The sequence below is a fragment of the Nansenia antarctica genome, assembly GCF_963989245.1.
Source record: "Nansenia antarctica genome assembly, chromosome: 4".
Lineage (NCBI taxonomy): Eukaryota > Metazoa > Chordata > Actinopteri > Argentiniformes > Microstomatidae > Nansenia > Nansenia antarctica.
The window spans coordinates 15,837,995-15,853,101 of record NC_137689.1 but is presented as its reverse complement, the minus strand read 5'-3'; the positions used below and the strand labels follow the sequence as shown (position 1 = coordinate 15,853,101).

Here is a 15,107-nt window from a genome sequence, read left to right as displayed (position 1 = left end):
GGTTGGCTGGATCAGGTAGGCACACGCACACACATAAAAATATTTCTTTCTCTCTATCCTTTCTCTATTTACACAAGGTGTCTTCTATCCGCTGGTAATTACGGAACAACGGATGCAACAGGAGCGCAAATGCCAAATGAATCAGAAGGATGCGTTTAGCTGATTTCAGTTTTATTTGATGCATATCTTTTTCATTTGTCATATAACTGGGTCCATACCCAGAGCTTCAAGCTATAATGCCCCATCATCTTAAAACATTTCACAAAAAGGACATTAAACTTTTTTTCGTGACTCATGATTGTAAATCTCATGGATTGCACTTTTTTAATCAGTCATCCCTGGAAGCCAGCTCTTTTAGGTAAACCTACACCAGTCAACCTTCGAGGTCTGAAAGCATCTGCTAACGAAGGCTGTATTTACACTAGGGGTGGGCATCGACGATCTATAATTGATCGATAAGGATCTTGGTCGATCACAAAATAAAACATTTGGTCGATCACAAAAAAAAAATTTTTTTTTTTTTTTTTGTGATCGACCAAATGTTTTATTTTGTGATCGACCAAGATCCTTATCGATCAATTATCGATCGTCGATGCCCACCCCTAATTTACACCGCAGGTCGAAGTGACACAATTCCGATTTTTTGCTCACATTTTTTCTCCTGTGGACAGATCGGATATGTAACATGTAGGTGTAAGCAGTAAAAAAGCACATTGAATCTTATACTCAGATCCGATTCAGGCCTCAATATAATGCCGGCTTCAATCAGATACGAATCGGATATTCTGCCAATGGACAGACATGTCTTCTGTTACTGTGCCCAAATAATTCTACTTTAATTTCTCCAAAGCATATTGTTCCAGAAGTCATGGTGTTTGGCTAGGTGTTCTCTGGCAAACGTTAGTGTTGCCCTGATGAGGTCTGCTTGCACACCTTACATGAAAATCAAACTTGTGCAGTCTCTTTCTGATAAATCGGTAAATTCATGTACTTTGACATCAACTGAGGCAAGAGCTACCTGTAGATCCTGTGATGACATTTTAGGATTGTTGGAGATATCTTTAACCCATTAAGGCCTAAAACACCTGCCAAAAACACCTGTAAAACCTATGGCCAATTTTAGAATAACCCCCTAAAAGGTTTTTCTGGAAATTCAACAAAAGTGTCAACGCCTACTATGTTGAAAAAGACAAAAACCCTTTCACAGACATACGCTTCACTAAGTTTATTGACATTACTTTAAAAAAAAGACAATAAAACAATAAGGAGACACTGATGGTGCCGTTCTTTACAGGGTGTAAAATGCTTTTTAATTCAACGAATCGTTTGGGTTTTTTTGCTAGTATTTCCATTACTTATTTATATACAACATCTCTGAGAATTCGATGCCAACAGTTCCAAGAATGATATTCCATGCTTGAGAATCATTGTGTTTTGATGACCAATCCCTATCAATAGGATGGAGCAGAGCAGAGAGAACAAACACCACAGCTGCAGTCTTACTTCACATATTTCTCCATGAATTTCTTGTGGAACTCAGAGCGCAGAGTGTCATTGATAAATCGCTTCTCCCTCCGTGAGTCGTCCACTCCCTTAGCACAGTTCTTGAATACCACATCATCATCCCACCTTGGAGAAAAAGACAGGCGGTTAAGAGTGTACTCTAAGATCCAAATCATGACACATCATTGCCTCAATATAGCCTTGGAAATGATTGCATTCTTTTGGTTGAATGAATGAATGGACTTTATTGTCATTGCTACAGTACAGGTACCAAACAACGAAATTTAGGAGGGGTGATTTTTGTTTGCTCCTGCATCCCTTAAGTGTGTGTGTGTGTGTGTGTGTGTGTGTGTGTGTGTGTGTTACCTCCTCTTGACGCTGAAGGCAGTTTGAGGGACTAGTTGTTGGCTTTGGATTTGCTGTTGGCCTGCCAGGTTGAGCAGAGGATTCCCACTCAGGATGTTCTCCATGCGGATCCTCTCCTCCTCAGCCTTCTGCTCTCGCTCCTAGCAACGGAAAAAGGACACACTGAGCTCCTAGCAACGGCAACAGGACACACTGAGCTCCTAGCAACGGCAACAGGACACACAGAGCTCAGAATGGTCTGCTTGCAAACCTCTTATTACATGTGAGACATTGTATGTCAATGCTGTTCCACATTTATCCCATTTTAAGCCAGCATTTGTGCCATTGTTGATTGATTTTCAGGACTAGGCTTTTGTCACTAGACTAAATTCAATCAGAGTGAATGGGTAATGGGTAGAAATAGACCAATCAGAAATGGCCAAAGCCGGTGCCCCGCGGTGGCGTAGCGGTCTAAGCACTAGCCACTAGTGTTGTCACGATACCAATATTTTACCCTGCGATACTATACCAGCCCAAGTATCACGATACTGAGTAGTATCGCGATACCGCGGCACTTTTGTAACACTTTTTATTTTTATGAACATGCAATGTATTTATACAAGTTACAATAACTTAATGAGTGGTGCATGAATAACATGCATTTAATGCATTACACTGTAACTCTACAGGTAAGTAAAAGTACTGAAACCGATATTTTTGTGAATAACATGTTTATTAATAAGTAGTTTGAAACATCAAACAGACCAACTGGCCTTTTGCAAGAGTATAGCAAAGTAGGTGTGTGTGTGTGTGTGTGTGTGTGTGTGTGTGTGTGTGTGTCTGTGTGTGTGTCTGTATGTCTGTCCGTCTGTGGGGTCTTTTTCACGAACTTGAAAAGTAAAAGCAAACACTGGCATATCAAAAAAATAGAGGGCTACTTCCAAACTGTAGCTCAAGACTTAACTCAACTTAAGAAAACTCAGTGGCTTTAATTTTCTAGTTAATGCCCACTGAGCTCGCAGGAACCATAGGAACAACGTTTGAGGTTGCTAACCTGTTAGCCGACAAAGCTAACGCGATGGGTAGTCGCGAAAAAGGCTGCGTTCGTCAATTCGCTCTGGAAATCTGACCCGCACTCGCGGAACGCCTCTCGTCCAATCAAACGAATCGGTCGCTCTGTGACGTTGCACCCAGTGTGCGCTCCGGCGCTCTCGGAGAGAATTGACGAACGCAGCCGAAAGTGTTATGAGTTGCCCCGCTGGTACCGTGTTCAACACGGTAGTATAGTATTCCACGGTAGTACCGTTGTATAAAGCTTATGGTATAGTAGGCACCGTGACATTTTGGCACCGCGGTATATCGTTGGTACCGGTATATCGTGCAACACTACTAGCCAAGCAAGCTGCCCACCGGAGACTGGGATCGAATCCCGGTCTAGCCAGATCCGGATATGGCCGGGGCCCACAGGGAGCGGCATATTGAGCGGCCGCTCCAGAGGGCGGTATAGGACTATTTCCGGACAAGGATCCGTCGCACAACAGCGCCCCCGGGGTGCCGGAATAACGGTGCTGGGCTCGAGGAGCCAGTCAGCTAGTCTGCCTGGCGATCTCCTCTGGGGCTGCCGGCCACGGGGTCGTGCGGCGGATCCTACGCAATAGGCAGGGGATAATTGGATGCTAGGTTGGGTTCAATTGGATACCAAATTGGGTGAAAAAGGGATAAAATCTGGAAAAAATAAAAAAATAAAAAAATAAAAATGGCCAAAGCCTATGAGGTATATTTCTGCTGAGCAGTTGTTGTTTTTGGAATGGCCCTGATAACAGATGGCATTTGTGTGGCTGTGTTAGCGGGCCTCACCTTGCGTTCCTGCTCCTCAGCTCGTTCCTTCTTGATTTTCTCCAGTTCTGCCAGCAGAGCCGCAGTGTCGTCATCATCACTGTCCTCCTCTTCATCATCATCCTCTTCATCATCCTATGATCACAAACACAGAAAAGTTCATGCTAAAACCTCAACATTGAAATAGACCTAAGCACAAATGTTGGTGTGACAGATAGATAAATTGGAGGTGGAGGCCCCTACATCAGTGAGAGGATCATCTGCATCCAAATTGGCAGCTGGGATTTGATCTAGCCTGGGCCTCTTTGAGGATGATGATGAAGATGATGATGTGGTGTGCTCTGAAATATAAAAAAAACAACACTTGAAATGAATACATATGCAGAAGCACTGCCTTCGACAGAATAAGGCAACCGTTGAAGGTTAGAATCAAATGATCAAATCCTCTTTATCCAAGGACAACTAACTCTTCAGGAAAATGTTTAGTTCATGTGTTAAGAATGTGTCTGGAGACCGACCTCTTGGCCCCCTCTCTCTGGTCTTCTCCCGGACAGCTACACGCTCCCTCTCCTCCAGCTCCCTACGGAAGTCACGGGCACGTACCTCCTCTGCGTTATCCTGGGTGGGCTGCCTGAGGGACAGATATCAGGGGGTAACACCAGCAATGGTAAATAATATCTTACTACTTGCAGAGCCGAGTCATCACTTCTTTAACAATTAGAGCAGGGGTTCCCAAACTTTTCAGCCTGTGACCCACAAAAGAACAGTGCCAGAGACTCGTCGTACAGGTTGAGTTAATCCACTGACCTATATTTGATCTTCGTGTGACCAGGCAGATCTCTGCTTGAGTACTGCTTAGACAGAGCACTGAGATCCCCCTCTCCCTTCCCCCTCCCTCCTCTCGCCGGTTCAAACGTCGGCCTTGCTGCTGTTGTCATCTTTGAATTGTCTGTAACAGAAGAAAACCCATCACACGTAACTACCGGTAGTCAGGATTCTCAACCAAAGGTCCTAGAACGTCCGAGAGCTTTCTGGGGAAACCCAGTAGGAACTAACAAAGAAACAGAAAATAACAACAGAGATGACAAAATAGGTCACATTTAATATAAGATAACTGTTCGGATGCTTTAATAACATTGTATGCCGAGTGTCTCATTCATATTAAGCACACCGTTTTACTCTCTCAGGGTGTCCTGCTACATGTCTTTTTACCACGCTTCAGTAGGGAAAAGGTTGAACATTACTGGGCTATCTAGTGAGTTATAGGTCAAAACACCAGCGAGGTCAAACATAAACCAGATTCTCTAATTTTACACAGGGTATATACAGGAATCTTGAGGTTAATTTCAACGCCTTTCTAAGACTTTTTAAAGACCTTGTCAATATTTTTCCAGACTTCACCGCCACTTCGAGCTGTAACCGTTTACATCAGTGACACCTTTAACTTAACAGTTTGAGTTTGCAATAGACTAGACCACTATCATACAACACGATTTCCGGTTCATCTTTGTTTTTTAATAAAACTAATAAATTCACGAACTTTTACTAAAGGTTTTTAGGACTCAAACTCTTTGGAGAGAGTCTAATTCAGAAAAATATCTACAAAATTCAAGACCTCATAAAATCGTGATAAGACTTTTTAATACTTATTAACGGTCTTGATTTTCCCAAAATTGATTTATCAACTTTTAATACTTTTCAAGACACCGCGGATACCCTGTTTACAGAAATAACAGAATCAGCCGTAGCTGGCTGTATGTCTCCAGGCATGAGATAAACAAACAATCCCAAGTTGCGATTGGGTGCCAATGACCACAGTCCCGCTTCTAACTTGTTTAATTGATAAAATATTGAAATAAAAAACAATATTATCTCTAAAAAAAAAACTCGCCTGAAAACAGTGATACTTAAGATTAAAAATATACATCTCTCAGTCTTTTGTCCAGGCACAATGTTTGTGAGCTACTGAACGTTAACTCGCTGGCAGGCTACGTAGACATGATGCTAACTAGCAGCTAACTAATAACAATAATAATAATAATAGCTAACTAGCTAGGGAAGACGATACAAACACGTAGTCACTGCACTGACGGGTGGACGATTAAAGAATACCATAACGACATTTAGCTTTTTACCTTCAAATATAACACGTCGGCTGAAACTAAATGATTTAGCTACAAAGCAATTACCTTCTTACACACACCGCCGAAAGAGCTACGGAAGCTATGTGGCCTATAAAGAACTGCTGTAAGTACGTCACTGTGGACGATTTGTATGGAACCTCTGAAAGGACAAATCAGCCTGAGCCATTTTCGAAACGCGAGGTTGCAGTGATGTAGCAATGCAGTAATTTCATGCCTTTTTCAATCATCGCCACAAATAAAATAAAAATTGCGGCAGAAATTATCTCTGATATTGTGTCTGTAACAATGTGACCTTTATTTGTCCAAGTGGTGGTCTATTGATTCGACTATGGGTATATTTGTTGTTTTGACAGATAGTACAGGCATTTTGTGAGAAAAGAGGGGGGAACCTCAGACAAATTGCAACAGAAAATCTTCCAACTGTTTATTGTTCATACATGTCTCCTATATGACATAGAGATATCCAAGTGGTGGAAAGTCTTTTTTTATTTTATTTTTTACCATAACCTGGTAACACGTTTTTGCTTCCAAAAATGACATTATAAAGCTTTAAAATGCTGAAACTTTAATCGAATCACTAAATTAATATACTTTTATACAAGGCAACATAAATTGGCAGTAATCAACATTAATATAGGCATTGATTAACAACAATTGAAAACAATATTATTAAAATATCACTTTTATGTTACTTTCAAAATATTTGTGACTGGTAGATTTGCACTAATCAACATGTTGGCACTATTGAACAAAAACATGTTAACTTTTAAGTAAAACTTTATCAGTAGGTGTCTGGTTCATCTTCACCATCTTCATCGTCATCATCTTCATCATGCAGCCTGAGATGAGTTTGCACACCCCAATCCTTTGCAGCTGCTGCAGTCTGTCTTGCAGGTGCATCTGATGAACCGGAGGAGTTCCTGTGGAGCTGGTGGTAAGTCAGTTTGGACAGGGACAAGCCTCATCACTCTCTTTCCATCCCCATTCTTGTGGCAGGAGTTCATTTGAGGTTCCATTCCACTGCTGCACCTGGTAGGACACACGAAGACTGTGGTTGTACATGAGAAGTGCTAATAGCTACCTTCTCACAAAAACGATAGTCCCTCCCCATTGTCCAGGCACAGCAAAGCATTCTTTGTTATTGTGCAAAGATGAGTTATTGTGCATTCTGCTGTGGTAGCTGACTGTGTGTCAAACACTTTAGCTTGCTCACAGAAGTCATCACTGGTTGTGAATTTCTTGAGGGGAGCTCCTTTCCCAATGCCATAAATGCGGGAGGTAGTGTCACACCCAGCTATTGCATGGATGAAGAGGATGTGAGGGCAAACACTGGGACCCAGCTGCTGCTTGGCGGCCTTGATGTTCCAGACACGTGGCTTCTTCATGCTCTTCTTCGCCTCAGGTTTGAAGAAGAGGTCATGTGACTTGAGGTTGGTTTGGTATATGAGGAGGACGAGCAGATATGTATCATTCATCACCAATGAGCACAGTGTTTGTTACTGTGGCAGACTGCACTGCTTTTTGCACAATGAGGAGATCAGTATAATTTTAATTTAATTAATTTTGCCATTTAGCAGACGCTTTTAATCCAAAGCGATTTACAATTACGAATTACAGGGACATTCCCCCTGGAGTAACTGAGGGCTAAGTGCCTTACTCAAGGACACACTAGTAGTGGTGTGGTTTCAGGCGGGATTTGAACTCACAACCTTCCGATCACAAGTCCAACTCACTATCCACTGACTAGACCACCACTACCCCTCACCTGGAGCATGGTAGGCCTACGTCTGACAGTTCTTCTGTAGGTGACCACTGAGCATGTTGATGAACTGCTGCTTGTTTGTGTTGTTTGAAAGGAACAGGTCTTTATACATCGTAATAGGCATGTCTTCCTCCATGGTTACGGCTGTTCCAGTCCTCCCACCTGCTCGTCTGCGGTGTGTCATGTCTTTTGTGGATGTGCCCTGATAACCGTCGAACACAACAACTGCCTCTCCATACTTCCTTGTGACATACTCGCTGTACAGCTTGCAGATGTCCTTGTGTGTGGATCCACGTGTCCATGGGATGCGCTCCACCATCCAGCACATACTGGACTTTTATTCTGAAATTTAATTTTTCTGACTTTTATTCTGAAATTCTATTTATCAGACTTTTATTCCGTTTTTTTTTTTTTATCAGACTTTTATTCTGAAATATTTGTTTTGTTCATCTTGACCCACTTACCTGTATGCATCTATGGGTTAAGAATTTCCTTTTACACACATACTGCATCCAACTCCATGTCTCATGTAAAACAGTTTCTGGGTGATTGTGGACAGTATTGAACACTTTGTGTGGACATCAGACAAGAATACATGCATAAAAACATTATTTAACATGGGCGTCAATGGGAAATTGTGGCATCACCAGTTTCAGTATTTTTCAATACTTTCCACCACTTGGATTTCTTAAGACTTTTGATATGTTATGAAGGACATATCCATGAGACTAGGACAGTTGAAAGAGTTTATGTTGCAATTTGTCTGAGGCCATATTGTATAATGTTGTATAATGCCTGTACTAAGAGTCAGTGGACACCACACACAGAATAACTTTTAAACGTCTTTAATGTTTGTGTTTGCTTACAGGCAACTGTGAGGCACAGTCTCACATGTATTGTTGTCCTTTAACAGCTTGTTAATGGACAATTGGATAATTGTATCTTAGCTTTGATAAGGCAGAACAACAGTATTATAACAATCCTGAAACAGACAATCTGTGAGATGGAAAAGTGCATCTTGGACTCACATTTGTAATATTGGACAACTTATCTTCAATTAGTCAAAGATTGGATTAGCCTTAATGGTTAATACAAGATGCTTTAATATAGAAAAAAAATAAAAAATAAACGTTTAAGGAAGGTTGACTTGACATACAGTAAATAGCACTTTGGTACATTGCATCTGAGATCATTGATCAAACACTTTTAAATATATTTAGGCCTACACACATGGGGAATGGGTGCTACAATACAATACTTGTGAAACATTTAACATGTGATTCACAGATACAATGCAACGTATTCTTATTAGAACATAGATTTTTCAAGGAGATACTGCACTTTCTAGAACATCTGCAGTTGTTTTTTCACAGTGAAGACCTGCTTGAACTTGAAGTCATTCACTTTGGCATCAGTAGGTTCTCATCAATTTCCAAATACAAATGTGCAAAGCGCAACAATCATTGATAAAAGCACCATGATTTTCAACCAAAACATGTCAGAGAAGAAATAATGCATCAAATAAATGCTTGTGAGACTCACTCATACAGTGAACAGTGCAGACAGTAGGAATAGGCTTATCCTCCTATTAGGTGATTCTACAGTATTCTCAACACTAGCATTAGCTACTTAGCTTATCTCAGGTCTGACATCATTTCTCTCAGGGATTTAACTTCGGTGCTCTATACACTCTAGGGCCGATCTTTGGCAGAAATATAGACAGTAGGCTACAACAGGCATGGGAAACAGCATTTGGCCCAGAAACAGGCAGGATGAGAGGGAACATGATAACTCAGGAGAATGAGCGCTACACTTGCTTCACCTATTGCTTGTGCGGTACCTGTTGTGGTACATGTTCTATACTTTAGGACCAATAATGCAGAGACATACTTGTCAAGCAAGCATTCAATATTTGAATCAGTTAGATCTATTGACAAAAATATATACTGAAAAGCAATGTATGAGTATTCTGTCACAGCCTTTCAAGTTACAGAAAATATTACAAAAAAGAACAGAGACATATTGCACTTTTTAAACACATCTGAAAGCAGCTAGTGGCTTTCTCAGAGATAAACTTTTAATCTTGCTTCTGATGTTGGCGAGACTGTACCAAATCAACACATACATTCAGAGGTATATTCAAAGTCGTGTAACACTGTTTATGGCCATTGAATATCCTCCTTGGGGCTAGGGTAGTTTGTGAGGTTGCGTGAATAAACATATTATAAAAGACAAGAACCTTTAATTTACCACAAAAGCCTACAATCATGATGTTGTCAAAGGGGGATACAAAATAGTCACACACACATGTGCCCCTCTTACCAGTTTTTTAAACTAGCAATAGGATTTCCTTCATATTTACATACTTTGTCTTTATGGGGGAATTCAGGAATTCAAATTAAAAAAAAGTTCCTCATTCATCCAGAGGAGGCCAGTGTTTAGATTCCTGTTTCCAGTCTCCAAGGGCCTCATTCCTGGGGCTACAGAAGAGAAGGCCAGTGGTGGTGGTGAGGGGGGTGTCTGGGGTTTGTAGAAGAGAACACCAGTGGTAGTGGTGGGGGGGGGGGTCTGCGGTTTGTATTGGTCAGCTGGAGTGAGATGTCCTGCTCTGGTTGGTCAGGTCATGTAGTGGGTGATGGCGCGCAGGGCGTACAACAGCTCAGCCTGCATCCTAGCCTCCATCAGGAGCAAGTTCACATGGACCTGGCAGGGGATTAACATACCATACATATCACACTTGTAAACACACACACACACACACATATATATATACATACATACGTATATAGGGCTGGAATGAACAGCAGGATATCCAATGAGCCCTAAAAGATGTACCTCAATATGAGCTAAGATTATATATAACAGCTTGCAATAGACAGAGATCTCACTAAAACAGCTACAGTATAGAAAGCAAGTTGGTGAAGCTGTTGAGACAACAATGATGAATATACTTTAGTAGAAGCTATCTGGGCAGACCACAAATATTGTTTTTGCCAACTACTATCATATTGCACCAACTAGTATCGTATTGCATTTCATCATCTTATCGTACTTTGCACAGCATTTTGCACTATTGATTCCACTGTAGTAGAACTGGTTCTGCTGTAGTACGACTACGATCACGTTTTCCACTTTATTTTTGTTATTATTACTATTATTACTTTTATTATTATGATTTTTTATTATCACTTTATTTAGTAATGTATTATTTCTTTATTATTACATCCCTTACTTATTTTTCTTTACTCTATTACTGTGATTTTGTATCTTACTGCAATGCCAATGTTGAAGAACCTAAGTCAAAGATGTTTACTCTTGTGTACCGTACATTAGATGTAATAAAATCAATTCTGATTCTGATTCTGATTCCTTCTGATACTATGGATATTGGCCTCATTTACTCAGATGAGATGTTTGTTACAGGATGTCTTAGAGCAGGACAATGACCCACTTTGCCCTGTTGGGTGGTTGTACTGATACATGCTCTTTCATGCTACACTTTCATCTCATTCAGCTCCTCAGATTCCAACGGGGGGGCCTCTCCCCAGGACAACCCAAACACAATAACAGCATGTTCCTGCAGCCAAGTGCTTCATTTCCTACAGCTCTTCTCAATAGGCCTAGTGTACTCATGAGCCAAAGCCTCCTGCACAAACACAATCTAACAGCATGCCCCACACAGCCAGTCAACTCTGGCCTCATTAAGGAGATGGACAAATCAGCATTCATAACATAATTTGTGTGGCTGTGGTACATGCCAAGTCAAAGCAAAGAAAATTATTGTTTGCAATGCACCTGGACACATACACATATTAACAGGCACTCTCACAGATATGTATTGCACACACATGTCATAGGCACACATAGAAACTAGGCCTGATTAATCTACCAATGTTTTTTTTTTTTTGGTCAGCAATTTTCTTAACATTTCTAACCTAAATGTGATCCTAAACAATGAATGGGGGGAGTAGTAAACAATGAAAGTATGGCCTCAAAGGTTCAAATTGCCATTCCCATAGATTAAGACAAAAGGGTGCTAATTTATTAAACTGAGCCTCACTCTTGTTTACTTGGCTACATGTCACTCACTATGGCTTTAAATTCTTGTCCTTGGTCTAACGCAGAAATCCGATGATTTATTTTCAACTATTATTTGTCAACTAGACCATTAGTTGCTTGGTCTGTTGGATTAATCTAATAATCTTTACAGCCCTGATACAAACAATTGAATGTTTTGAATGAGTATTCAATGGTCACTGACCTTCTCAGAGTGGCGGAACTGACACCAATAGCTGTCGTACATGCGGCGAGTGGTCCTCTCAGGATAACATGTGACTGTTTTGATATAAACCTTCAGACTGCGCTCCAACAGCTGGTTCACCTCTCCATAGTCATAATCATCATACCTTCAGAGAGAAAATCAAACATTAACACTTCACAGAATACTTTAACGGTCCAACAAGAAAGTATACATGTGTAATACAACCATTATACCACCTTGATTGGCAAGTACCAACGACCAAGTGTCCACTCCTGAGTGTACTGTGCAATATGTGTAGCTAGGGGCGATGAGGCGCTGTCTTACCTGATGCCGTACATACAGTGGACATAGTTGAAGAGTGCCCGGCGGAGCATGGTAGTGTCCACATCTTCATGGCTGGCCATGTTGTAGTAGGTCAGGTCGCACGCTGTCCGGAACTTCTCATCAAGCAGGAGACCAATGTCTGAGTACAGCCTGTTCACCAGAGAGAAACCATGGTCCTCCCAGGAATAGTCCTACAAACAAGACAGATCAGGTTAGAAGGGACTGCAGAACCTACAGGCCGTACTCTTATGCAATTGGACAGAAAGGACAGACGACCATGCCTGCCACCTACCTGTGCTCTAAATGTTGGCGGGTTGTCCTCCCCATGTCGAGCAAAGTCCTGGTACCCAAAGGTGGCATCCTCCACAAACCGAGACACTTTGGATATGGGCATCGCCTTGTCCTTGAAATCTGCAGCGTGACAAAGCAGATGGATTACATTATCACTCTGCTGGTAGAGCAGAGTATATGTGTGTATGTATATGTGTGTTTACTGTAACGGCTAGGTTAAGATAGACTGAGCATATCACCCCACTGTCCAAAGTACATTGTAGACAAGAGGGCAATGATTGCAGTACCTCCGGATCCCACTAGGAGGCTCTCCTTCTTCTGTTTCTCAAAGCGGGTGGCCATCTCCTCCTGGGAGGCCTCATCCTCCTCTCTGTCCTCCTGCAGCCTCTTCATTCTCTCCATCAGGGCCTCCAACTCACTGACAGAGTCTGTGGTCTGAAACACACACACACACACACACACACACACACACACAAGCACGTAAACACACAAGCACACATTAATCTGAGGCACAGTTCCCCCCCAAAAACACAGGAATAATGTAAGTTAGATAATAACATGTAGATGAGTCATGTCCTCTCACCCCAGGGCTGGTGCTACTGAGGAAGCCCTCTCGGTCCAGGTGGTGGTCACTGGCCAGGTCACATGTACAGAAGTTACTGATGCCTACCGACTGGAAGCCATTGGTATTTTGGGAATCCACTTCAGGGTTGATGCCACTGCCGAACACAAAGCTGGCCAGGGCATGGAAATGAGCCAACAGAACCACTGCATGGACCAGCTCTGCCAGAGACCAGCTGTGGTCTCCTGTCTTCACCAGGTTCTGACCCAGAAAGGGAGAGACGGAACAAAAGGGATTAGCTTGTGTGTATCATTCAATTGTATTTTCATTGAGTATGACTTGTTCATGTCATGTGTCTGTGTGAGAGTGAGTGAGTGAGTGAGTGAGTGAGTGAGTGAGTGAGTGAGTGAGTGAGTGAGTGAGTGAGTGAGTGAGTGAGTGAGTGAGTGAGTGAGTGAGTGAGTGAGTGAGTGAGTGAGTGAGTGAGTGAGTGAGTGAGTGAGTGAGTGTGTGTGTGTGTGTGTGTGTGTGTGTGTGTGTGTGTGTGTGTGTGTGTGTGTGTGTGTGCGCGTGCATGTGCATGTGCGTGTGCGTGTGTGCCAGCATGCATGCATGTTTGTACCATTGTATGTGTGTGTGTGTTTGTTTGTTGTTTTATGTGTATGTGTGTGCACATGCGTGTGTTTGGGGGGGGTTGTCCTAACCTGTATGTGCTCCTTAGTGATGAGCCAGGGTCTGTGAGCAAGGATCTTGTTGATCTCGTTCAGGTTCCTCAGTCTCTGAGGGGCATACTGCAGGCCTTTCAGCCAGTCCAGACACACCCCCATCCTGTAGAACTCCTGTACGTGTAGAGACACCAGAAAGGAACACCCGTGGCGCGCGGCTGCCTGCAGAGAGAGACGGCTCATCATGAACGACACTGTCTGAACCCTTCTTGGTTCTATAGGCTCTAAACTCATGTGTTCTATGTCTAACGTGTATGTTACATCGACACACTGCACTGTGTGCATTCAACAGTGTGTCCTTAACATAACATGCTGTTCCTTTTCAGACTGAGGGGGCCGACATTGACGTAGATCAGGAAAAGGGTGTGTTGGGAGGGGCGAGCTGAGCGTTGGAGGACTCTCCGCATACCACAGCTCCACAGAGCTGTGTCCAGTGAGGCTGAGTACTGGCAAACACTTCCCTGCTAAATGCCCACAGACGCTGTCGTAACCCGAATGAATAGCCGACATCGCCTCTCTGTACCTCCTGCAGGGAAACTCTAGCACCGAGGCTAAAGTGGAACACCGCAAGGAAAAACATCATCCGTCACTCCAGGGAAAAAGAGCCATAGCCAAGTTGTCAAGGAAACGGGCCAGTAGAGATATGAGTACGTGTTGTGGAAGTGGAAGGTTTGTTTTGGTTCTCCTGTGGTGAGAGTGGGAGTTTATGGAGGAGGATGTGTTTCTGCAGCCCCACTGAAACATCCCCCCCCCCCTTCTCTGCCTGCTGTGACCTCTGTCCCCCCCGACGCGTCCCCACCCTCAGCTGTGGATAGAGGTCCTCCATAGAGTCAGCTCACCCTTCCCACCCCCTAGCCTTATCTATTAGGAATAGGAAACAACACGACACTACTGACATCAGCTTCTATGTAGCTGGGGGGGGGGGGGGGCTACTTCATCCTACTGCTTACCATGATGGCGATGTAGTGGCGACAGTGGAGGGGGAGCGGCCCGTCCATCCTCAGCAGGTAGAATTGGCTGCGCAGGAAGGACTCCAGGTAGTGGGGGTGCAGTCCCATCACCTGGGTCAGGTGGTCCACGTGGCCTGATGGGGAGTAGGCCTCAGCCAGGAGCTGCTCTGTGTGGGGGTCCACGGTAGACGCCTCCATGATCTGGGCCCAGGGAACATTAGCCAGACGCAGGGGGGGGAAAGAGGGGTTTTCAGTCAGACAGTGCTCTTTGGACCACACAACAGTAAGGCTGCTTTCATTTGATACATGTTCCAGGGAAAGAGAGAGAGAGAGAGGAAGAGAGGAGCATAACGGCGAGGGGGGGGGGGGGGGGGGTGTGGAGACAGAGAGTGCATCTCTTACCT

At 43.1% G+C, this 15,107-nt stretch overlaps 2 protein-coding genes across 2 annotated transcripts in view; both read right to left on the bottom strand.

Moving 5' to 3' along the window:
- Positions 1 to 1,210: 1,210 nt before the first annotated feature.
- Positions 1,211 to 5,915, bottom strand: cwc15 (CWC15 spliceosome associated protein homolog). The gene is made up of 7 exons (XM_080528185.1): positions 5,874 to 5,915; positions 4,492 to 4,633; positions 4,203 to 4,315; positions 3,928 to 4,025; positions 3,706 to 3,819; positions 1,870 to 2,009; positions 1,211 to 1,629 (listed from the first exon to the last, which is right to left on the bottom strand). Exons 2-7 carry the CDS (start codon positions 4,620 to 4,622, stop codon positions 1,500 to 1,502), a joined length of 726 nt encoding a protein of 241 aa, XP_080384311.1. The 5' UTR covers positions 4,623 to 4,633; positions 5,874 to 5,915; the 3' UTR covers positions 1,211 to 1,499.
- A 4,291-nt stretch (positions 5,916 to 10,206) lies between these two features.
- The window catches only part of sesn3 (sestrin 3), a gene marked incomplete at its 3' end in the record, with an annotated part of 4,961 nt that continues 60 nt past the window's right edge, over positions 10,207 to 15,107 (bottom strand). The window contains exons 1-9 of the mRNA XM_080528689.1: positions 15,106 to 15,107; positions 14,704 to 14,904; positions 13,733 to 13,915; positions 13,050 to 13,289; positions 12,754 to 12,886; positions 12,468 to 12,586; positions 12,176 to 12,366; positions 11,852 to 11,996; positions 10,207 to 10,293 (exon numbers count right to left, since the gene is read on the bottom strand). The exon at positions 15,106 to 15,107 is cut by the window's right edge and continues 60 nt beyond it. Of these exons, the coding sequence (XP_080384815.1) occupies positions 10,207 to 10,293; positions 11,852 to 11,996; positions 12,176 to 12,366; positions 12,468 to 12,586; positions 12,754 to 12,886; positions 13,050 to 13,289; positions 13,733 to 13,915; positions 14,704 to 14,901 (1,296 nt within the window). The 5' untranslated portion in view covers positions 14,902 to 14,904; positions 15,106 to 15,107. The remainder of the gene's footprint in view (positions 10,294 to 11,851; positions 11,997 to 12,175; positions 12,367 to 12,467; positions 12,587 to 12,753; positions 12,887 to 13,049; positions 13,290 to 13,732; positions 13,916 to 14,703; positions 14,905 to 15,105) is intronic.

Bases quoted from the DNA above. Each gene is read 5' to 3' on its own strand.
- cwc15 (XM_080528185.1), bottom strand. From the start codon at position 4,622: ATGACAACAGCAGCAAGGCCGACGTTTGAACCGGCGAGAGGAGGGAGG. The intron at 4,026-4,202 runs GTCGGTCTCCAG...TTTATATTTCAG, and splicing joins CAGAGAGAGGGGGCCAAGAG to AGCACACCACATCATCATCT. The intron at 3,820-3,927 runs GTAGGGGCCTCC...TTGTGATCATAG, and splicing joins CAGATGATCCTCTCACTGAT to GATGATGAAGAGGATGATGA.